Below are 24,967 nucleotides of genomic sequence, written 5' to 3'. Positions count from 1 at the left end.
TATTTGATCCCCTGCTGATTTTGTACATTTGCCCACTGACCAAGAAAGGATCAGTCTATAATTTTAATGGTAGGTTTATTTGAACAGTGAGAGACAGAATAACAACAAAAAAATCCTGAAAAACGCATGTCAAAAATGTTAGAAATTGATTTGCATTTTAATGAGGGAAATAAGTATTTGACCCCCTTTCAATCAGAACGATTTCTGGCTCCCAGGTGTCTTTTATACAGGTAACAAGCTGAGATTAGGAGCGCACTCTTAACCTGTTTGGGATAGGGGGCAGTATTTTCACGGCCGGATAAAAAAACATACCCGATTTAATCTGGTTACTACTCCTGCCCAGAAACTAGAATATGCATATAATTAGTAGATTTGGATAGAAAACACTCAACTTTCTAAAACTGTTTGAATGGTGTCTGTGAGTATAACACAAATCATATGGCAGGCCAAAACCTGAGAAGATTTGTTTTCCTTCTGTTGCATCTCTATCGAAAATACAGCATCTGTGCTGTAACGTGACATTTTCTAAGGCTTCCATTTGCTCTCAGAAGGCGCCAGAAAGTGGAATGCGGTGTCTGCAGTCTCTGGGCGAAGAACAGCAGGAGATTTTGTTACTGGTCAGCCTGGGAACAGTGACACTGGAGATGCGCATCCACGAGACTACTCCATTTTTTTCTTTCAGCCTTTGAATGAATACAACGTCTCCCGGTTGGAATATTATCGCTATTTTTTTGACAGAAATAGCATAAAAATTGATTTTAAACAGCGTTTGACATGCTTCGAAGTACGGTAATGGAATATTTGGACATTTTTTGTCACGAAATGCACTCGCGCGTCACCCTTCGGATTGTGACCTGAACGCACGAACAAAACGGAGCTATTTCAATATAACTATATATTATTTGGAACCAAAACAACATTTGTTGTTGAAGTAGAAGTCCTGGGAGTGCATTCTGATGAAGAACAGCAAAGGTAATCCAATTTTTCTAATAGTAATTCTGAGTTTAGGTTGTCCCAAACTTGGTGGGTGTCAAATTAGCTAGCCTGTGATGGCCAAACTATCTACACAGAATATTGCAAAATGTGCTTTTGCCGAAAAGCTATTTTAAAATCTGACACCGCGATTGCATAAAGGAGGTCTTCCCTGTGGCTCAGTTGGTAGAGCATGGTGTTTGCAACGCCAGGGTTGTGGGTTCGATTCCCACGGGGGGTCAGTACAATTTTTTTTTTTTAAATGCATGAAATGAAATGTATGAGAATGTATGCATTCACTACTGTAAGTCGCTCTGGATAAGAGTGTCTGCTAAATGACTAAAATGTAAAAATGAGTTCTGTATCTATAATTCTTAAAATAATTTATGTATTTTGTGAACGTTTATCATGAGTAATATAGTAAATTCACCGGCAGTTTGCGGTGGGTATGCTAGTTCTGAACATCACATGCTAATGTAAAAAGCTGGTTTTTGATATAAATATCAACTTGATTGAACAAAACATGCATGTATTGTATAACATAATGTCCTAGGAGTGTCATCTGATGAAGATCATCAAAGGTTAGTGCTGCATTTAGCTGTGGTTTGGTTTTTGTGACATATATGCTTGCTTTGAAAATGGCTGTGTGATTATTTTTGGCAGGGTACTCTGCAGACAATCTAATGTTTTGCTTTCGCTGTAAAGCCTTTTTGAAATCGGACAATGTGGTTAGATAATGAGTCTTGTCTTTAAAATGGTGTAAAATAGTCATATGTTTGAGAAATTGAAGTTATAGCATTTTTAAGGTATTTGTATTTCGCGCCACACTCTACCATTGGATATTGGTGAGGCGTTCCGCTAGCGGAATGTCTGTCCCTAAAAGGTTAAAGGGAGTGCTCCTAATCTCAGCTTGTTACCTGTATAAAAGACACCTGTCCACAGAAGCAATCAATCAATCAGATTCCAAACTCTCCACCATGGCCAAGACCAAAGAGCTCTCCAAGGATGTCAGGGACAAGATTGTAGACCTACACAAGGCTGGAATGGGCTACAAGACCATCGCCAAGCAGCTTGGTGAGAAGGTGACAACAGTTGGTGCGATTATTTGCAAATGGAAGAAACACAAAAGAACTGTCAATCTCCCTCGGCCTGGGGCTCCATGCAAGATCTCACCTCGTGGAGTTGCAATGATCATGAGAACGGTGAGGAATCAGCCCAGAACTACACAGGAGGATCTTGTCAATGATCTCAAGGCAGCTGGGACCATAGTCACCAAGAAAACAATTGGTAACACACTATGCCGTGAAGGACTGAAATCCTGCAGCGCCCGCAAGGTCCCCCTGCTCAAGAAAGCACATATACATGCCCGTCTGAAGTTTGCCAATGAACATCTGAATGATTCAGAGGACAACTGGTGAAAGTGTTGAACACCATCCCCACTGTCAATCATGGAGGTGGAAACATTATGCTTTGGGGGTGTCTTTCTGCTAAGGGGACAGGACAACTTCACCACATCAAAGGGACGATGGACGGGGCCATGTACCGTCAAATCTTGGGTGAGAACCTCCTTCCCTCAACCAGGGCATTGAAAATGGGTCGTGGATGAGTATTCCAGCATGACAATGACCCAAAACACACGGCCAAGGCAACAAAGGAGTGGCTCAAGAAGAAGCACATTAAGGTCCTGAAGTGGCCTAGCCAGTCTCCAGACCTTAATCCCATAGAAAATCTGTGGAGGGAGCTGAAGGTTCGAGTTGCCAAACGTCAGCCTCGAAACCTTAATGACTTGGAGAAGATCTGCAAAGAGGAGTGGGACAAAATCCCTCCTGAGATGGGTGCAAACCTGGTGGCCAACTACAAGAAACGTCTGACATCTGTGATTGCCAACAAGGGATTTGCCACCAAGTACTAAGTCATGTTTTGCAGAGGGGTCAAATACTTATTTCCCTCATTAAAATGCAAATCATTTTATAACATTTTTGACGTGTTTTTCTGGATTGTTTTGTTGTTATTCTGTCTCTCACTGTTCAAATAAACCTACCATTAAAATTATAGACTGATCATTTCTTTGTCAGTGGGCAAACGTACAAAATAAGCAGGGGATCAAGTACTTTTTTCCCTCACTGTAAACAGACTCCAACCCCTAATCTAACCTATTACGTTGGGCTATTTCCCTCCTGAATACGCTGTGCCCACAGTGCTCAAGTCTAACCTAGTAGGGGGCTAAACCCTCCTGAACACACAGTGCCTACTCTAAACTTCCGGTGGCTAAACCCTCGTAGGCACGCAGTGCCTACTCTAACCTTCTGGTGGCTAATCCCTCCTAGGCCCGCAGTGCCTAATCTAACCGTCTGGTGGCTAAACCCCCCTAGGGGCCTCAACCCCTTGGTCTACCAATAGTATTTACAGTGGGCTTACTAAATAAACTCATTCTTTTCTAGGTCCGTATCCTATAATTGTTCAGCCTATGATTCACATTCCCCCCCCCCCCTTCCCCCCCAGGATGTCAGAATGAGTGGTAACAGGTGTAGGAACTGTGCCTACCTTGTTTTTAAAAAATTGTGCCGGCTCCTGCTCCACTGATTCGGACTCTCCAATTCGACTGTAAATCGTGGTGAACCCTGCTCACAGCGCCAACTGTTAGGTTCTAAATAAACAGAGTAAAACTCACAGACGACTAATAAAGCTCAAACCAAGTTTATTCACCCACTGGGTCAAAAAGACAGACATGTTTACATGAGTACGTACAGTACCATTCAAAAGTTTGGACATACCTACTCATTCAAGGGGTTTTCTTATTTTTACTATTTTCTACATTGTAGAATAAATAATATTTTAGACATCAAAACTATGAAGTAACACGTGGAATCATGTAGTAACCATAAAAGTGTTAAACAAATCAAAATATATTTTATAGTTGAGGATTTTCAAAGTAGCCACCCTTGATGACAGCTTTGCACACTCTTGGCATTCTCTCAACCAGCTTCATGAGCTTGTCACCTGGAATGCATTTCAATTAACAGGTGTGCCTTGTTTAAAGTTAATATGTGGAATTTCTTTCCTTATTAATGCGTTTGAGGCAAGTAGGGGTGGTATACAGAAGATAGCCCTATTTGGTAAAATACCAAGCCCATATTATGTCAAGAACAGCTCAAATAAGCAAAGAGAAATGACAGCCCATCATTACTTTAAGACATGAAGGTCAGAAACCATCAAGCGCTATGATGAAACTGGGTCTCATGAGGACCACCACAGGAAAGGAAGACCCAGAGTTACCTCTGCTGCAGAGGATAAGTTCATTGGAGTTACCAGCCTCAGAAATTGCAGCCCAAATAAATGCTTCATGAGTTCAAGTAACAGACAAATCTCAACATCAACTGTTCAGAGGAGACGGTGTGAATCAGGCCTTCATGGTTGAATTGCTGCAAAGAAACCACAAGGACACCAATAAGAAGAAAGGGCTTGCCAGTGCCAAGAAACATGAGCAAAGGACATTTGACCAGTGGAAATCTGTCCTTTTGGTCTGATGAGTCCAAATTTGAGATGTTTGGTTCCAACCACCATGTCTTCGTGAGACGCAAAGTAGGTGAACGGATAATCTCTGCATGTGTGGTTCGCACTGTGAAGCATGGAAGAGGAGGTATGATGGTGTGGGTGTGCTTTGCTGGTGACACTGATTTATTTAGAATTCAAGGCACACTTAACCAGCATGGCTACCATACCATTCTGCAGCGATACGCCATCCCATCAGGTTTGCGCTTTGTGGGACTATCATTTGTTTTTCAACAGGACAAGGACCCAACACACCTCCAGGCGGTGTAAGGGCCATTTGACCAAGAAGCACAGTGATGGAGTGCTGCATCAGATGACATGGCCTCCACAATCACCTGACCTCAACCCAATTGAGATGAGTTGGACCGGAGAGTGAAGGAAAAGCAGCCAACAAGTACTCAGCATATGTGGGGAATTCTTCAAGATTGTTAGAAAAGCATTCCAGGTGAAGTAGGACATTTTTTTTAATGAAATGTATGCATTCACTACTGTAAGTGGCTCTGGATAAGAGCGTCTGCTAAATGACTGAAATGTAAATGTAAGCTGGTTGAGAGAATGCCAAGTTTGCAAAAATGTTATCAAGGTAAAGGGTGGCTACTTTGAAGAAACTTTCAAAGTTCTTAACATTTTTCGAATTGACTGACCTTAAATTGAAATGCACTCCAGGTGACTAGCTCATTAAGCTGGTTGAGAGAATGCCAAGTGTGCAAAGCTGTCATCAAGGCAAAGGGTGGCTACTTTGAAGAATCTGAAAAATAAAATAAATATAAAAACACTTTTTTGGTTACTACATGATTCCATATGTGTTATTTCATAGTTTTGTTGTCTTCACTATTATTCTACAATGTAGAAAACAGTAAACATAAAGAAATGCCCTTGAATAAGTAGGTGTGTCCAAACGTTTGAATGGTACTGTATATTTATACCCTCTACTGGGCGGAGTCAACTCCTTGCACATCTAGACAGCCAATACATCTTTGTTGCTATGCAGGAACTTAAGTGGTTCCTCTCGTAGGTGTAGTCGAAACAGTTTCCAAGTTTTACAATTCTCAGGTAGAATGCCCTGCTTTTATTTCGTCACACTCACAACCATAAGCTATTTTCTGTAATTAGTGTGCCATTAACTTGTAAATAATTATATTTCTGTGAGTTCCCTTCGTCTCCACTGAGTTAGGTAAATCTGCTTTGTTTCTTTGCACCCCATGTATGGAATGATCTACAGAGTTCCCTGCAACTTGATGTTCTGGTACCGCTGGGTCAGTTCAAATTGTTGATTTAAAGACTTCTTTGCTGAAGAATGGCTTGTAGATCCTTTTTTATTATGATGTAATTGTAAATTGTATAAATCTGGGGTTCTTAAACTGTTTCAGCCTGGGACCCAAATGAGATATTCTGTGTTTTCCTGGGACCCAAACATTTCATTGCCCTTATGCCTAAAAAAATATAGACAAAAACAAATAACAATTAAATACATACCTGTCTAGGTTAGAACTGTTGCTGTTAAAATACAATAAATAATTTAATTCTGAACTGGAATGGATTGATCACATCACACAGATGTACAACATAACACACACACAGGCTTTTTGATTGTGCAACCCTAAGTAACAGTACAGATAAAAAATGAGCAGGCCTACTGTGCATCTTACTGTATAAATTATTGTTGATAGAAAGTCTAGGTTGGAACTGTTGAATTGGAAAAAACTGATTGATCACATCACACAGATGTAGACCAGGGAACGCACACATGCATATATTCCTAATGAGAGGTGCGTGGCTGGTTGAAGTTTTCAACAAGCATGTCTATTCTGGGCTCAGTTTTCCACAGTGCAACACTGAGGTCATGCTCAGCATTGAGACTGTTTCTGTACTTGAGAACCCTGACTTGCATAGGTGTATGTGGTGCCAAACTGGATCAGAACATTACTGCTTTCTCAGTCAGGCAGGAGACCGTTTCCTGCTGCAGATGAGCAACCCAGAACTGTGTGAGTGTGTGCGTCAAAAAGTAGCTTGCTTCAATCAGGTTATTACAGTTCAGAATAAAAATGATTACTTGTAACAGCAACAGTTCCAACCTAGACTTGTTTTAAACAATAATTTCTACAGTAAAATGTACGGTAGGCCTGATCACTTTTGATCTTCATCTGTACTGTTTCTTAGGGTTGCACTATCAGTAGCTAGTTAGCTTGCTTTGGCTAACGTTAGCTATTAGCTGCGTAACGTTACAAGGCCAGGGGATTGTTTGAAAGACAAACTCACATCTACTACTATGAGAGAGAGTACTCCCTTATTTCTGTATATCATCACCTGTTATAAAATGACAACAATGCCTTGCTAGTTGACTTGCTCTTCCACTTTCGATTTGTTTCCTGAAGCATTCTGCCCTGTTCTGAAAGAACTCCCTGGGTTTACCGTCATGTTGTGCCTGGATGTTTGATCAGGACGTGTCATTTTATTAATTTGTTAGTTTTGAGACTCATTACTAAGCACTTCCCCACACAAAACACATTGTGGGCGCTCCTCGTTATTTCTCAAAGTTTGTAAGAAAGAGACAAAAAGTAATCACTGTATTTGCGTTTCATGACCATTGAGCTCAGTCAGAACTTGTGGCTAGCATGAGTCCATTTCATGATAGCGGTGCGAAGCACACCGGCATCTCCCTCTATCTCTCCCACTCACGCAGCTGCCAAACTGAGCAGGGAACGCTGCTAAGCAAAGAGCACACTGAACCGAGTTCACAGTTGCACTTGGCCAAATCAGTTCCAGTAACTAATGAAATAATTATACATTTACGTCGCGACCCACTATTGACAGGTCCGCGACGACCCATACTTGAAGAAACGCTGGTATAAATTGTGTATATGAAGGGCTTCCTTGGGAATAGAGGCATTCATCTCATGGGACTCCCTGTGAAAATAAAACGCTAAAGATTTATCTCGACCTGGAGTGGGCAATAATTAAATAAATCCGGGTTTCAAAATTCAACGGCGGGTCGAACAAATACTTTTTTGGGGGCTGATTTGTTCATCAAATCTATTTGTGTGCTGGGAAAATATTGTACGTATTATAGGTATATTATAATTTCTTCATACTTTCTATCTGGTTTTAGACGCTCTAGTGTAGCCTTTAAAACTAAATTGAATTGGCTTTATGGGCCTTACTTTGGCCACCCCTGATATAGACAGTTTGCAAATGTGCTTTGTTGACAGACATCATTTTAAAACTCCTCATAGGAGATCAGACAGTATTATTGACACAGTCACTGGGGCATAAAAAATGGGACACTATTTTATGCGATGTACTTTAGTCCTTTTAGCTCCTAGTGCAAAAAAGTGCTTCAACAATCAAACTGTCTTGTGCAGTATTCTTCACTTCTATTCCAGATGGTTTCTGCATCAATCTGCTCTTCATCAGATCCTCTGTCTTTTATGGATTGCCAATGCTAAAACCATGTTATTATAGATGTAACTTGTGTTTTCCAGCTCCAAATGTCCCACCCCCTCCTCCCCCGGTTAGCCCACCAGTGGGCTGGGGTGATGTCATCATCCCCACCACCAGTAGCAGCAGTAGCAGCAAGAAGAGGACCCCCCCTCCGCCTTTGGTTATCCGCCACAAGCGCACCTACTCAGAGCCCACCCCCCAAGTGCCCCACAGCCCCCATTCCTCCAGACAGAGCCATGCAGGTACGTCACATCACAGCAGCACCTTTTGCTCTTCATTGTAATCAGAGGTCTAATATTAATACTATGCATGCCAGTCTCTTGGCTAAGAGTTGAGGAGAGACGGACTGCATCACTTCTTCTTGTTGAAAATCCCAAATTATTTGCATAGTCAATTTACATATAGCTCTGACACACACTTATCCCACCAGACATGCCACCAGGAGTCTTTTCATAGTCCCCAAATCCAGAACAAATTCAAGAAAACGTACAGTATTATATAGAGCCCTTATTGCATGGAACTTCCTTCTCATATTGCTCAAATAAACAGCAAACCTGGTTTTAAAAAAATGATAAAGCAACACCTCGTGCACAACGCCTCTCTCCTATTTGACCTAGATAGTTTGTGTGTATGCATTTATATGTAGGCTACGTGTGCCTTTTTAAAAATGTATGTAGTTCTGTTCTTGTCTAATGATGTTCTGCATTATGTTTTGTGTGGACCCCAGGAAGAGTAGCTGCTGCTTTTGCAACAGTTAATGGCGATCCTAATAAAATACCAAAAAATACCTTCCGTCTTGTGTAAACAGTATGCTCACTTCTGAATGATAGGAAGTCTCTTTGGGTGTACGGTGCTAAAAAGCACATAATAATAGGGAAGAAACCTGCACTCACTGGTAATAGTCTTGTAAGATTTAATTTATTTTAGGCAGTATGTCCGTTGACCTTTTTTTTTATCTCTGGGGCAGGGACCTGTGGAGACAGGATGGTGGGCTCTGACTTACTGTTAAATGTGATCTGTTAATCCTCTGTATAGATTATGGGGTACCATCAAATTCAACAGGCTACAGTGGTCCAGAGTCATCCTTTCAGAAGTGTGTGTGAGTATGCCAACTTCATTTAGATATTTTGTTCAGATATAGTCCAGGGGTGAAAGTAGATTTAATTTCTTCCCGACCTCCTATGTTTGAAGAACTTTTGGGGGCGTAATTATAGAATTCAGTGGCGGTCAGTGCCGTGTAAGAAGAGGGAGGATGATTGAGCATGGCCTTGTTTCTATTACATCATATTGGATGACTGTCATTCATATTCCATTCACCTAGTTCAATGTAACAGTGATAAGTGTAGGCTACTACATGATACTTGAATTTTACTCTTAAATGGAAGATTTTTTGTAAACACTAAGACTCTTCCTAGAGACTTGGTGCAATCGGGGGAGAAGAGCCTTGGCCAGGGAGGTAACCAAGAACCCGATGGTCACACTGAGTTCCTCTGTGGAGATGGGAGAACCTTCCAGAAGGATAACCATCTCTGCAGCACTCCACCAATCAGGCCTTTATGGTAGAGTGGCCAGACAGAAGCCACTCCTTACTAAAAGGCGCATGACAGCCCGCTTGGAGTTTGCCAAAAGGCACCTAAAGGACTCAGACCATGAGAAACAAGATTCTCTGGTCTGACGAAACCAAGATTTAACTCTTTGGCCTGAATGCCAAGCGTCACACCCTATACTCATGAGGTTGCTACAACCTAGCCTATGAATGAAAGTTTATAACGTAGGTGCATACAGGTCAAGAGAGAAATTTGAGGTGACACATGGACAGACAGTGTTATTCCCCATTTAGTTCGGTTTGCTTCCGTTTAAGAAAAGTTTTTCAACATAATCGGCAGAATGAATACACCGTTGATCACACGTAAACACAGTTCACTTTCATAGCAGCCACGTTGTATTCCTCGCATCTATGCAGTCTCCGCTCACCTTCTCATGTGGACTTCAATAGACAACACATCAGCTGTATGTGACCAGGCAAAATAAACTTTCCAAGCCAAACCGCTACACACAGCCTACATTGTTGTCACCATATTAGCTAAAGTAACGTCATAGTCAGCATAGCTAATAGAACTAACGCGTTAGTAAACCCGCTACAATCATGCAGTAACGTTACAGTGTACAGTCGGTAAGCAGTTACGCTGGCTGGCCCCGGTGGCAAAAAAATTTGTAAAACCAAAAGCTTACCTTGACTTGGAAAAGTTCCAGTGTTTTGAGCAGGGTGTTTCAGTAGGCTAAACTAGCTATCTGCATTTGCTAGCTAAGTAAGTGAAACTGAAAGTGAAAATGAAGGACAATCTCTTTCTCTCTTGCTTCTCCTTCATTTTGGAAGAAATTCAATTGTTCAAAACTGTCCAACTATTGTCTTTCTCTCTTTGAGTCAACTACTCACCCCATTTTATGCACTGCAGTGCTAGCTAGCTGTAGCGTATGCTTTCAGTACTAGATTCATTCTCTGATCCTTTGATTGGGTGGACAACATGTCAGTTCATGCTGCAAGAGCTCGGATAGGTTGGAGGACGTCCTCCGGAAGTTGTCATAAGTACTATGGAAGGGGGTGAGAACCATGAGGCTCGTCGGTTTTGTATTGAAGTCAATGTACCCAGAGGAGGACTGAAGCTAGCTGTCCTCCGGCTACACCATGGTGATACCCTACAGAGTGCTGTTGAGGCTACTCTAGAACTTTGCAAAATTGTTTTAATCAATTATTTGGTGACCTGTGAATGTATTTAGTATAGTTTTATCTAAAAAGGATAACTTTTTAAATGTTTTAACATTTTTATAAAACTTCTGAGCAGCCTCCACTGATAGAATTGCATATGGAATCCCTATTCATTTAATAGGATCTCTATGGACCTTATAGTATGATAAAAACAAAAAAACAATGAATCAAGGTAAAATAAAAACATTTAACTTTTAAAATGTATTACCTTTTTAATATGGCATGAACACAACCAGCATGAAGTTTATCTGATTTGTCAAACAATCACTTCAAAAGACTCCTGTAAGCCTGGCTACCTGCGCACATTCGTCCACTCTAAAATAATTCTCGCACTTACACAGTGTACTGTTCACCCTCCATTTGATGAATGGAAATCTGTTACAAAACATTAAAGTGTAATGAATTACATTTCGGTGATTTGTTATTCATTAGGCTTACACTTGCAACCTAAATTGATGCCTCCACTGCTGTCCGCACGCATCTCGGTCTCAGCCACTCATCTCATGCTTTTGCCAAATTTCACTGTTATCTTCAAACCACACTGCATTTTGGAGCGTATACCATATGTTTTCAAGTCCATTTGTAAATGTTTCATGCGACTGTCATGCAGTGATGATAAATAATAGTATAATAGCCAACCGTTTTCTTGGCATCTTTGTTTTAATTATTGTGATAGGCTCATTGTTAACCAGTAGGCCATACCCTCACAATTTATTTTGTCGGTAATAAGTACCAGCTTACCCCTGGGTAAGACTGACCTTGAACTGCCTGAAATTGGTTTGAATGGCGTTTCCAATTGAAAGTATATGAATTATGGGTGTTGCAGTACATGACACGGCAGTGATGTTGTCAATCACCAGATTTGGTATGTAGTTCAATCAAGTTTAAGGCTTAACTGAATGAACAGCAGAGACAAAATGCAATATGAAAGTTTATTAAAATAGTTTGGGGATTGGCCTCGTCTCTGAGGGAATGTCCTCAGAGCCAGATGCTTTGATGGCAGCTATCCCTATGTGGGGCATCTGGTATAAAAAAAAACGAAGGGAGAAAGGAGTTCCAATTACGGGTCTTAGCTGGTGGTGGTGGAAAATTGGAGGGTTTTTGGTAGCTTATTCTTTACAACTGCAAGTAAGAGAACATGGGTAAGTTTGACATATACAGTGCTTTTGGAAAATGTTCAGACCCCTTGACTTTTTCCACATTTTGTTATGTTACAGCCTTAAAATTTATGAAATAGTTTTTTCCCTCATCAATCTACACATTTTGTTTTTAAAATTTTTGCAATCGTAATGAAAATTAATAACAGAAATACCTTATCTACATAAGTATTCAGACCCTTTGCTATGAGACTCGAAATTGAGCTCAGGTGCATCCTGTTTCCATTGATCATCCTTGAGATGTTTCTACAACATGATTGGATTTACCTGTGGTAAAGACTAGCTCATGAAGCTGGTTGAGAGAAAGCCAAGAGTTTTAGCACTCCCGAGTGGCGCAGCGGTCTAAGGCACTGCATCTCAATCCTAGAGGCTACAGACCCTGGTTCGATTCCAGGCTGTATCACAACCTGCCGTGATTGGGAGTCCCATAGGGTGGCGCACAATTGGCCCAGCAACGTCCGGGTTAGGGTTTGGCCGGGGTAGGCCGTCATTGTAAATAACAATTTGTTCTTAACTGACTTGCCTAGTTAAATAAAGGTTAAATAAATAATGTGCAAAGCTGTCATCAAGGCAAAGGGTGGCTACTTTGAAGAATCTCAAATATAAAATATATTTTGATTTGTTTAACACTTTTTTGGTTACTACATGATTCCGTTCGTTATTTCATAGTTTTGATGTCTTTACTATTATTCTACAATGTAGAAAATAGTAAAAATAAAGTGTCAACTTTTGACTGGTACTGTACAGTCATGACCAGAAGTTTTGTGAATGACACAAATATTAATTTCCACAAAGTTTGCTGCTTCAGTGTCTTCAGATATTTTTGTCAGATGTTACTATGGAATACTGAAGTATAATTACAAGCATTTCATAAGTGTCAAAGGCTTTTATTGACAATTACATGAAGTTGATGCAAAGAGTCAATATTTGCAGTGTTGACCCTTCTTTTTCAAGACCTCTGCAATCTGCCCTGGCATGCTGTCAATTAACTTCTGGGCCACATCCTGACTGATGGCAGCCCATTCTTGCATAATCAATGCTTGGAGTTTGTCAGAATTTGTGGGTTTTTGTTTGTCCACCCGCCTCTTGAGGATTGACCACAAATTCTCAATGGGATTAAGGTCTGGGGAGTTTCCTGGCCATGGACCCAAAATATCAATGTTTTGTTCCCGAGCCACTGAGTTATCACTTTTGCCTTATGGCAAGGTGCTCCATCGTGCTGGAAAAGGCATTGTTCATCACCAAACTGTTCCTGGATGGTTGGGAGAAGTTGCTCTCGGAGGATGTGTTGGTACCATTCTTTATTTATGGCTGTGTTCTTAGGCAAAATTGTGAGTGAGTCCACTCCCTTGGCTGAGATGCAACCCCACACATGAATGGTCTCAGGATGCTTTCCTGTTGGCATGACACATGGCTGATGGTAGCGCTCACCTTGTCTTCTCAGGACAAGCTTTTTTCCAGATGCCCCAAACAATCGGAAAGGGGATTCATCAGAGAAAATGACTTTACCCCAGTCCTCAGCAGTCCAATCCCTGTACCCTTTGCAGAATATCAGTCTGTCCCTGATGTTTTTCCTGGAGAGAAGTGGCTTCTTGCTACCCTTCTTGACACCAGGCCATCCTCCAAAAGTCTTCGCCTCACTGTGGGTGCAGATGCACTCACACCTGCCTGCTGCCATTCCTGAGCAAGCTCTGTACTGGTGGTGCCCCGATTCCGCAGCTGAATCAACTTTAGGAGACGGTCCTGGCGCTTGCTGGACTTACTTGGGTGCCCTGAAGCCTTCTTCACAACAATTGAACCGCTCTCCTTGAAGTTCTTGATGATCCGATAAATAGGTGGTTTAGGTGCAATCTTACTGGCAGCAATATCCTTGCCTGTGAAGCCCTTTTTGTGCAAAGCAATGATGACGGCACGTGTCTCCTTGCAGGTAACCATGGCTGACAGAGGAAGAACAGTGATTCCAAGCACCAATCTTCTTTTGAAGCTTCCAGTCTATTATTCGAACTCAATCAGCCTGACAGAGTGATCTCCAGACGAGAGAATCACTGACAGGATGTCAGCTGGTCCTTTTGTGGCAGGGCTGAAATGCAGTGGAAATGTTTTTGGGGGATTCAGTTCATTTCCATGGCAAAGAGCGACTTTGCAATTAATTGCAATTCGTCTGATCACTCTTCATAACATTCTGGAGTATATGCAAATTGCCATTATACAAACTGAGGCAGCAGACTTTGTGAAAATTAATAGTTGTCATTCTCAAAACTTTTGGCCACGACTGTACATATGAGATGAGTGAAGCAGTATGTAAACATTATTAAAGTGTCTATTCTTCCGTTATTAAAGTGGCCAGTGATTCTAATTCTATATAAGGCAGCAGCCTCTAAGGTGCAGGGTTGCGTAACTGGGTGGAAGCCAGCTAGTGATGGCTATTTAACAGTTTGATTGCCTTGAGATAGAAGCTGTTTTCAGTCTCTGTACCAGCTTTGATGCACTTGTACTGACCTCGCCTTCTGGATGATAGCGGGGTGAACAGGCCGTGGCCCGGGTGATTGATGTCCTTGATGATCTTTTTGGCCTTCCTGTGACATTGGGTGCTGTAGGTGTCATGGGATTGCAGGTAGTTTGCCCCTGGTGATGCGTTGGGCAGACCGCACCACCCTCTGGAGAGCCCTGCGGTTCCGGGCGATGCAGTTGCCGTACCAGGCGTTGATACAACCTGACAGGATACTCTCAATTGTGAATCTGTAAAAGTTTCTGTGGGTTTTAGGGGCCAAGCCAAATTTCTTCAGCCTCCCGAGGTTGAAGAGGCGCTGTTGTACCTTCTTTAGCACACTGTGTCAGTGATGTGTATGCCAAGGAACTTGAAGCTTTCCATCTTCTCCACTGCGGTCCCGTTGATGTGGATAGGGGCGTGCTCCCTCTGCTGTTTCCTGAACTCCACGATCAGCTTCTTTGTTTTGTTGACTTTGAGTGAGAGGTTATTTTCCTGGCACCACTCTCCCAGAGCCCTCACCTCCTCCCTGTAGGCTGTCTCATCATTGATGGTAATCAGGCCTACTACTGTTGTCTGCAAACTTGATGATTGAGTTGGAGGCGTGAGTGGCCTCGCAGTCCTGGGTGAACAGGGAGTACAGGAGGGGGCTGAGCACACACCCTTGTGGGGCCCATGTGTTGAGGATCAGTGAAGTGGAGGTGTTGTTTCCTACCTTCACAGCCTGGGGGGCGGCCCGTCAGGAAGTCCAGGACCCAGTTGCACAGGGTGGGGTTCAAACCCAGGCACCCGAGTTTAATGTTGAGCTTGGAGGGTACTATTGTGTTGAATGCTGAGCTATAGTCAGTGAACAGAATTCTTACATAGGTATTCCCCTTGTCCAGATGGAATAGGGCAGTGCGATGGCGATTGCATCGTCTGTGGCTGTATTGGGGCGGTATGCAAAAGTGGGTCTTGGGTGTCAGATAAGGTGGAGGTGAAATGATTAAAGTGAGTGCTACGGGGCAATAGTCATTTAGTTCAGTTACCTTTGCTTTCTTGGGTACAGGAACAATGGTGGACATCTTGAAGCAAGTGGGGGCAGCAGACTGTGATAGGGAGAGATTTAATATGTCCGTAAACACTCCAGCCAGCTGGTCTGCTCATGCTCTGAGGATGCGGATGGGGATGCTGTCTGGGCCGGCAGCCTTGCGAGGGTTAATACGCTTAAATGTCTTACTCATGTCGACCACGAAGAGGGAGAGCCCACAGTCCTTGGTAGCAGGTCACGTTGGTGGCACTATGTTATTCTCAAAGCCGGTGAAGAAGGTGTTTAGCTTGTCTGGAAGCAAGATGTCGGTGTCTGCGACGTGGCTGGTTTTCCCTTTGTAGTCCATAGTTGTCTGTAGACCCTCCACATACGTCTCGTGTCTGAGCCGTTGAATTGCGAATCGACTGTGTCTCTCTGTACTGACGTTTTGCCTGTTTTATTGCATTACGGAGGGAATAACTACACTGTTTGTATTCAGCCATATTCTTAGTCACCTTGCCATGATTAAATGCAGTGTTTTGCACTTTCAGTTTTGCGCGAATGCTGACATTTATCCACGGTTTCTGGTTTGGGTAGGTTTTAAGTCACAGTGGGTACAACATCTCCTATAGACTTCCTGTTGAACTATGTCACCGTATCCATGTATTTGTCTGTTATTCTCAGGCTACCCGGAACATATCCCAGTCCGATTGACCAAAACACTCTTGAAGCATGGATTCCGATTGGTCAGACCAGCATTGAATAGACCTTAGCACATGTACTTCCTGTTTGAGTTTCTGTCTATAGGAAGGGAGGAGAAAAATGGAGTCGTGATCAGATTTGCCGAAGGTAGGGTGGGGGAGAGCTTTGTAAGCATTTCAAAAAGGTGTGTAGCAGTGGTCCAATGTTTTTACAGAGCGAGTACTACAGTTAATGTGTTGGTAGATCTTCGGTAGCATTTTCCTCAAATTTGCTTTGTTAAAATCCCAAGCTACAATAAATGCGGCCTCAGGATATGTGGTTTCCAGTTTGCATGAAGTCCAGTGTAGATCTTTGAGGGCCGTCGTGGTATCGGATTGAGGGGGAATATACACAGCTGTGACTGTGTATAGAGAATTCTCTTCGGAGGTAATACGGTCGGCATTTGAGGTATTCTAGGTCTGGGGATCAAAAGGACTTGAGTTTCTGTATGTTTTCACAATCACTCCATGAGTAGTTAATCATGAAACATGCATACGCCTTTCTTCTTCCCGGAGGAGAGTTCTTTATTCCTGTAAGTGCCATGTACTGAGAACCCAGCTGGCTATATTGACTGTGACTGTATATCCAGAGAGAGCCATGTTTCCGTGGAACAGAGTATGTTACAATCCCTTGTGTCTCTGGAAGGAGATTTTCGCCCTGATCTCGTCTACTTTATTATCCAGAGACTGAAAAAATGTGCGAGTAATATACTCGGAAGAGGTGGATGGTGTGCACACCTGAGTTGGACTAAAAGTCCACTCTGAATAAGTTAAATTCCCCTAGGGGTAGGAACAAAGGATCCAATTCGGGAAAGTCCTGGTCGTAATGCTGTATGAAATTAAATGGAGCAAGCCATCTAGACAAGCCTTACTGATTGAGCCATCGTAAACTACATTCAGTAACTGTCACCAGATACATCAATTTATTCGGCCATAACACTGTGCCAACTACTGTATACATTGTCTTTCCCCGTCCATTTCAGCTCAGGGTCTCCAAAATACTCTGTGACTGCCCTCAACTCCCTATCTGAACTGCCAGAGAGAGGTAAACTTTTCTATCTATATTTTACAGATTAAATCTATTTTACTTATATTTGTATCACACATATGAAAGCACATCCTTTTCAGGAGCAACATTGGGTAACACCTATTTCTTGAAGTGGTTGGTAGTTGTAAAACCACACATGATCATTCTCCATAGTATGCTCTCTACATAGAATTCAACCGACATTTCACAGACATAACGGGCGAGTGTCTTTATTGATCGCTCTCCCCTTTGTGCCCCCCAGGATTCCGCGCAGATGGAGAGAGCAAAAAGTCCCACTTTGTCTATCAGATGCCTCAGCCCAGCAGCAGACACCCTCCTCTAAACTCCCCCATGGCCCCCCGCTCCATCAGCCTGCAGTCCAATGGGGCCTCCTCCCACCAAGGCGATCCCCCGCACCCCATGCCCAGGAGAGCACTGGTGAGAGGGGGCAGACTGACTCTTTTCCTTACATTATTTTTGTTAGGGAGGGTAACAATTCATTTTCATTAATCCCCTTGCGCCAAAGTTTAATTTTCATCGTCAATTGTTTGATTTGGTTGGTATTTCCATTTAGTAGAGGTCAAGGCATAGCAGACTATATTCAAGTTTGAATTTTACTGTATACGTCCAAAGGCCAGCCATTTTTATTCTGTTTCGATAATGTGTTTTTTTAGGCAAGCGGGCCTTGGATACTTCAAGTTGGCAATAGCTCTATCTGCTGGGACGCAAAGGCTCCGGCAAATAGTTGGCAACTCCAAGTCTTAGTCACCCCCCTAGCGTTAGATGCTCAGTTTGAGATCTTTACTTACTCTAATAACAGAAAAATACGCATTTTGACATTTTCCCTGAATCATTACTGTGGGGCATACACCTGTTTTTCTCTACTGGGTGTTTTCCCCCTCAGAACAAATATGTTATTTTGGTTAAGCACAGGTTTGGCTTAGTCACCCTTAGGGATGGTGTAATGTTTTTATTTCCTTACTGGAATGGTGTTTTTCACTCAGTAGTGCTGTTGTGTCTCTATCTGCTTGTTTTCCAGCCCAAGCCAAAAGTGATGCGGGTCCAAGCCATCTATGGCTGTGTGGGTGACCACCATGATGAGCTCACTTTCAACGAGGGCGAGGTATTGGTTGTGCTTGGAGAGGACGATGCTGATTGGTGGGTAGGTACCTCTCAGTTACAGGTAGAAGTTGCCCTCAGACACAGATTTAGTATCAGATTACCCTCCACAAATCTCTTTTGGCAGTAGGTCAGTGTGTAGGTTCAAAGTTTTGGGGCAACAGATTAATTGATATAGTAAACAAAATGTGCAAACTGTACCTTTATTTTGACAGGGAAGTCATACTGAGACTAGGGTCTCTTTTACAGATGAGCCCTGCATAAATACATCAAACATAAACAATATACGAAATATATTAAGAAAAACAGACACAGTTAACTCAGTTGCTTGCAATTAGCGCTGACCTTAACCATTCATTGAAGGGGTAAACCATTTAGTGATCGGTGTTTAGGAAGGGACTCGTACATTCTGTGTTATCCAGTCTGGTCAGTCGTGCATAGCCACAGGCTTGGGTCTTCTCTGTTTCTGTAGTGTAAATAATCCCAAGGTTTACAAGTCAACATGCACCATTAGAGAGCCAGGGGGGTCAATCTTGTTTCCAAACCGTAACACTCCGTCACATCTGTATAAAAACACTGGGCCCTTAGATTTTTACTGTTGTTACCTCCAGTATCATATTTCCTCTGTCTGTAAAAAGCCAAGTGATTTACAGTAAATCCTCCTTTTGAATTGTGACAGAAATCCCTGTTCAAATCACAAGTTTCCCTTTCCTGTCAGCTACAGTATCTGTGTGATAATTGACAGAATAATTTACTGATTGAGTAAGGAGATGGACATCCAAAAGAGATGCTTGTCAGTTTGCGAAACAAGGTGAATAGTTCGTAGCGGGAAAGCTGGAATTGGTTCTGACCAGATTCCTCTCCGTTGACCTTGTTTCATTCAGTCTCCATATCTGCATCAGTAAGTCGTCGACAAAACTTCCAACCAGGCCCTCATAAACCCTTCCAGATTAGGTTTTTACCCTCGACAATATCCTACAGATTGCCCTGGCGAAGAAATACACTACATGGCCAAGAGTATGTGGACACTTGAACATCTCATTCCAAAATCATGGGCAGTAATATGGAGTTTGTTCCCCCCTTTGCTGCTGTAACAGCCCCCACTCTTTTGGGAAGGCTTTCCACTAGATGTTGGATCATTGCTGCGGGGACTTGCTTTCATTCAGCCAAAAGTGCATTAGTTGGGCACTGATGTTGGGCAATTAGGCCTGGTTCGCAGTCGGCATTCCAATTCATCCCAAAGGTGTTTGATAGGGTTGAGGTCAGGGCTCTGTGCAGGCCAGTCAATTTATTCCACATTGATCTTGAAAAAAGATTTCTGTATAGACCTCGCTTTTTTGTACGGGGGCATTATGCTGAAACAGGAAAGGGCCTTCCCCAAAAGTTGGAAGCACAGAATCGTCTAGAATGTCATTGTATGCTGTAGCGTTAAGATTTCCCTTCACTGGAACTAAGGGGCCTAGCCCAACTCCACCAAACTTTACAGTTGGCACTATGCAATTGGGCAGGTAGTGTTCTCCTGGCATCCAATAAACCCAAATTAGTCCGTCGGTCTGCCAGTTGATGAAGCGTGATTCATCACTCCAGAAAACGCGCTTCCACTACTCTAGATTCCAATGGCGGCAAGCTTTACACTACTCCAGCTGACGCTTGGCATTGTGGATGGTGATCTTAGGCTTGTGCGTGGCTGCTAGGCCATGAAAACACATTCATGAAGCTCCTGAGGAACAGTTATTGTGCTGACATTGCTTCCAGAGGCAGTTTGGAACTCGGTAATGAGTGTTGCAACCGAGGACAGACGATTTTTAAGCGCAACGCGTTTCAGCACTGAGCGGTCCCGTTCTGTGAGCTTGTGTGGCCTATCACTTTGCGGCTGAGCCATTGTTGCTCCTAGATGTTTCCACTTCACAATAACAGCACTTACAGTTGTCCGGGGCAGCTTTAGCAGGGCATAAATGTGAGGACCTGACTTGTTGGAAAGTAGGCATCCTATGACGGAACCACGTTGAAAGTCAATGAACTCTTAGGTACGGGCCATTCTACTGACAATGTTTATCTATGGAGGTCACATGGTTGTGTGCTTGATTTTATACACCTGTCAGCAACGGGTGTGGCTGAAATAGCCGAAGCGGTGTCCACTAATTTCAAGGGGTGTCCACATACTTTTTTTTTTTAACAGAAGAGTTACAGATTCCGCAATAAAAATGTTAAAGTAATTTCCGATTGAGCCGACATATGCAGAGTTTACCTTGTAAAGCTGAACTTCTGCAATGTAGATTGAATAGTTAAGAAAGAAAACAAAAGTAAGATGGAAAGACAAGTATAGAATGTCTAGTCCAACCCAAAGATCCCCTTTCATACAGGATACAGACCTGGGTTCAAATACATGTGTATTTGAGTATCTGGTATTCAAAATACTTTTTTCTGTGTATTTTAGTATTTTCAAATACACAGCCAGAAAACAATCAAATACTTTTATTAGAGTTTTTGAATGGTTATTTGTAAAAGAAAATAAATGGGTTAAAAGCATGGGACTGTATTTGAGTCAGTATCTTGTATTTTCAAATGCTTTCCGTGTGTATTTCCAAATAGATTCCAATATTCAACTACTTGTCTTTTCAAATGTGAAAGTAATTGAGATATTTGAAATAGCATTAGAACCCAGGTCTGACAGGATATAATGTCCATTGTATTCTTTATCTTCTAGAGCTGTGATGTTACAATGCCAGAAACCCTATATAGGAGGGCTATAGGGTAAACAACTTCCTCCTCCTCTGTATACTCAATAGGCCATCTGGTCTTCCAATGGAATCTCCCCCCGTAGTCACAAAAGCAGACAACCTGAACTAACAAGCATACAAATGGGGTGTAGATGGGTCAACGGTAGATTTATTTTGTGCAACCCATCAATATTTTGTTCTTTTGTCCTCACAGCATGGATACGTTGAGGGCCAGCCAAACAAGAAAGGCCTGTTCCCTTCATCTTTCGTCCATTTGTTGTCTGACTGACACAAGCCAAAAGCTGGAGGACATGTTCTGTAAAGTAACCTGGCAACCTGCCACCCTTCCCAATGACTTCAGGACCAGGCTCAAACTTATTCCATACCTTACCTAATTGTTAACCTATAGATGTAGGGGCTAGCGGACCTGGGCTCAGAGATGGTTAACTCTGGACATTCCTTTAATCTCCACTGAGTTGTTAGGGGACCTTTTTTCCTGAACAATGTCTGTTTTTTCTGGTTGTGTTTTGCTTTTCATCTGTTGTGTATTTTAAATGTATATATTAATGTGTAGTTTAATGTGTTTAGTGTATTTTGATGTGTATTGTGCTATACAGGGCTCATCTGGAAAAGAGACCTTGATTTCAGCCATGACTCCCTATCAAATAAAGGTTAAAAAAAAATACCGAAGGATCATGGGGCACTCCCGAACTTTGGTTCTGATCATGAATGTACGCCGATGGAGAGAACATTGTTTGAACATCACCGCTCAAGTTTTCCTCATCTTGGGGAAGCCATATGTTTACATTTTTTGCTTTGTTTTTTGTGTGACCAAATCTTTATTCATTTTTTTATTTTCTTGAAGGGGTGGGGGGGCTACAGTGGGGGAAAAAAGTATTTGATCCCCTGCTTATTTTATACGTTTGCCCACTGACAAAGGATCAGTCTATAATTTTAATGGTAGGTTTATTTGAACAGTGAGAGGCAGAATAACAACAAAAAAATCCAGAAAAATGCATGTCAGAAATGTTATAATTTGATTTGTATTTTAATGAGGGAAATAAGTATTTGACCCCCTCTCAATCAGAAATATTTCTGGATCCCAGATGTCTTTTATACAGGTAACGAGCTGAGATTAGGAGCACACTCTTAAAGGGAGTGCTCCAAACCGCAGCTTGTTACCTGTAAAAAAGACACCTGTCCACAGAAGCAATCAATCAGATTCCAAACTCTCCACCATGGCCAAGACCAAAGAGCTCTCCAAGGATGTCAGGGACAAGATTGTAGACCTACACAAGGCTGGAATGGGCTACAAGACCATCGTCAAGCAGCTTGGTGAGAAGGTGACAACATTTGGTGCGATTATTCGCAAATGGAAGAAACACAAAAGAACTGTCAATCTCCCTCGGCCTGGGGCTCCATGCAAGATCTCACCTCGTGGAGTTGCAATGATCATGAGAACGGTGAGGAATCAGCCCAGAACTACACAGGAGGATCTTGATCAGCTGGGACCATAGTCACCAAGAAAACAATTGGTAACACACTACGCCGTGAATGACTGAAATCCTGCAGCGCCCGCAAGGTCCCCCTGCTCAAGAATACATATACAGGCCCGTCTGAAGTTTGCCAATGAACATCTGAATGACTCAGAGGACAACTGGTGAAAGTGTTGTGGTCAGATGAGACCAAAATGGAGCTCTTCGACATCAACTCGCCGTGTTTGGAGGAGGAGGAATGCTGCCTATGACCCCAAGAACACCATCCACACCGTCAATCATGGAGGTGGAAACATTTTGCTTTGGGGGTGTTTCTGCTAAGGGGACAGGACAACTTCACCGCATCAAAGGGACGATGGACGGGGCCATGTACCGTCAAATCTTGGGTGAAAACCTCCTTCCCTCAGCCAGAGCATTGAAAATGGGTCGTGGATGGGTATTCCAGCATGACAATGACCCAAAGCACATGGCCAAGGCAACAAAGGAGTGGCTCAAGAAGAAGCACATTAAGGTCCTGGAGTGGCCTAGCCAGTCTCCAGACCTTAATCCCATAGAAAATCTGTGGAGGGAGCTGAAGGTTCGAGTTGCCAAACGTCAGCCTCGAAACCTTAATGACTTGGAGAAGATCTGCAAAGAGGAGTGGGACAAAATCCCTCCTGAGATGTGTGCAAACCTGGTGGCCAACTACAAGAAACGTGTGACCTCTGATTGCCAACAAGGGTTTTGCCACCAAGTACTAAGTCATGTTTTGCAGAGGGGTCAAATACTTATTTCCCTCATTAAAATGCAAATCATTTTATAACATTTTTGACATGCGTTTTTCAAGATTTTTTTGTGTTTATTCTGTCTCTCACTGTTCAAATAAACCTACTATTAAAATTATAGACTGATCTTTTCTTTGTAAGTGGGCGAACGTACAAAATCAGCAGGGGATCAAATACTTTTTTCCCCCCACTGTACATGCACGATACATATATAAGTCGCATCCAGCCATGGGCTGCCAATCAAAAATAAGAAAAACATTTTAAAAGCAACACAAATACAAACTATTAATCACCATGATTTTAACACAGAGCCAACAAGTAACAATACATTTAGTATGTAAAAAATAAAATAAATAAGTGAGCCTGTTTGTATGTTTGGACTTTATAGATTGTTTATTTGGATGTGTTGGGCTTTAGCTGAGGTTATTCTTTAGAGTCAAGTGTATTTGTCCAGGCCTCAATTGTTTCTTAATTAGCACCATTCATTCTCACTGTAGATCATTCTAATTGTATAACTCCTAATAGTAACTATCTTCTGAGGAATTTGGAGAGAGTGAGGTGATTGCCATTTAGGAGCCAAGATCTTTTTTTTGCGGCAGTACTGCATGCCAGCAGTGATCATCTCTGATTTATTGAGAGATTCAAGGACCTATCATCGTTAAGTAACATAGTATATGCAAAGCAATGAATATTTAAATTCATGCACATACATTTTCTAACTTCGTCCCAGCAGCATTTAACTGCAGGGCACTCCCACATCATATGAAAGAATGTGCCTACCTGATTTAGGGGACACAGTGGACAGTTGGGAGTTGGGGCCTGTTTCATCGTAAAACGTTTCCTTGGTGTTAAATACAGTCTGTGAACAAACTTAAAATGTATAAATTGATGGTTTCGGATTGCAGGATGCTGAGGTCATATTATTTGTTCAAATTCACTTAGATCTGTGGACAATACTTTTTTAATGGCTCGCTCAGAATATGAGCTTTCCAAAAGTTGTTTATACAGTGCATTCGGAAATTATTTAGACCCCTTGACTTTTTCCATATTTTGTTACATTCCAGCCTTATTGTAATATGGATTAAGTATTTTGTTTCCCCTCATCAATCTACACACAATACCCCATAATGAAGAAGCAAAAACAGGTTTTTAGACATTTTTGCAAATGTATTAAAAATAAAAACTGAAATATGACATTTACATAAGTATATTCAGACTCTTTACTCAGTACTTTTGTTGAAGCACCTTTGGCAGCGATTACAGCCTTGAGTCTTGGGTATGACGCTACAAGCTTGGCACACCTGTATTTGGGGAGTTTCTCCCATTCTTCTCTGCAGATCCTCTCAAGCTCTGACAGGTTGGATGGGGAGCGTCGCTGCACAGCTATTTTCAGGACTCTACAGAGAGATTCAAGTCTGGGCTCTGGCTGGGCCACTCAAGGACATTCAGAAACAAGCCACTACTACGTTGTCTTGGCTGTGTGGTTAGGTTCGTTGTCCTGTTGGAAGTTGAACCTTCGCCCTAGTCGGAGGTCCTGAGCGTTCTGGAGCAGGTTTTCATCGAGGATCTCTCTACTTTGCTCCGTTCATCTTTCCCTGGATCCTGACTAGTCTCCCAGTCCCTGCCACTGAAAAACATCACCATGATTCACCATAGGGATGGTGCCAGCTTTCCTCCAGGCATGACGCTTGACATTCAGACCAAAGAGTTCAATC

General features: G+C 42.3%; 1 protein-coding gene across 1 annotated transcript in view; it reads left to right on the top strand.

Moving 5' to 3' along the window:
* Positions 1 to 21,677, top strand: part of unm_sa1614 (un-named sa1614) — a 119,680-nt gene extending 98,003 nt beyond the window's left edge. The window contains exons 23-28 of the mRNA XM_029695093.1: positions 8,007 to 8,207; positions 9,001 to 9,064; positions 17,110 to 17,171; positions 17,416 to 17,591; positions 18,193 to 18,315; positions 21,207 to 21,677. Coding sequence (XP_029550953.1) covers positions 8,007 to 8,207; positions 9,001 to 9,064; positions 17,110 to 17,171; positions 17,416 to 17,591; positions 18,193 to 18,315; positions 21,207 to 21,281 — 701 coding nt within the window. The 3' untranslated portion in view covers positions 21,282 to 21,677. The remainder of the gene's footprint in view (positions 1 to 8,006; positions 8,208 to 9,000; positions 9,065 to 17,109; positions 17,172 to 17,415; positions 17,592 to 18,192; positions 18,316 to 21,206) is intronic.
* The last annotated feature ends 3,290 nt before the right edge of the window (positions 21,678 to 24,967 follow it).

Source organism: Salmo trutta, chromosome 16 (genome assembly GCF_901001165.1).
Source record: "Salmo trutta chromosome 16, fSalTru1.1, whole genome shotgun sequence".
Lineage (NCBI taxonomy): Eukaryota > Metazoa > Chordata > Actinopteri > Salmoniformes > Salmonidae > Salmo > Salmo trutta.
This window is presented reverse-complemented; position numbering and strand designations above follow the sequence as displayed.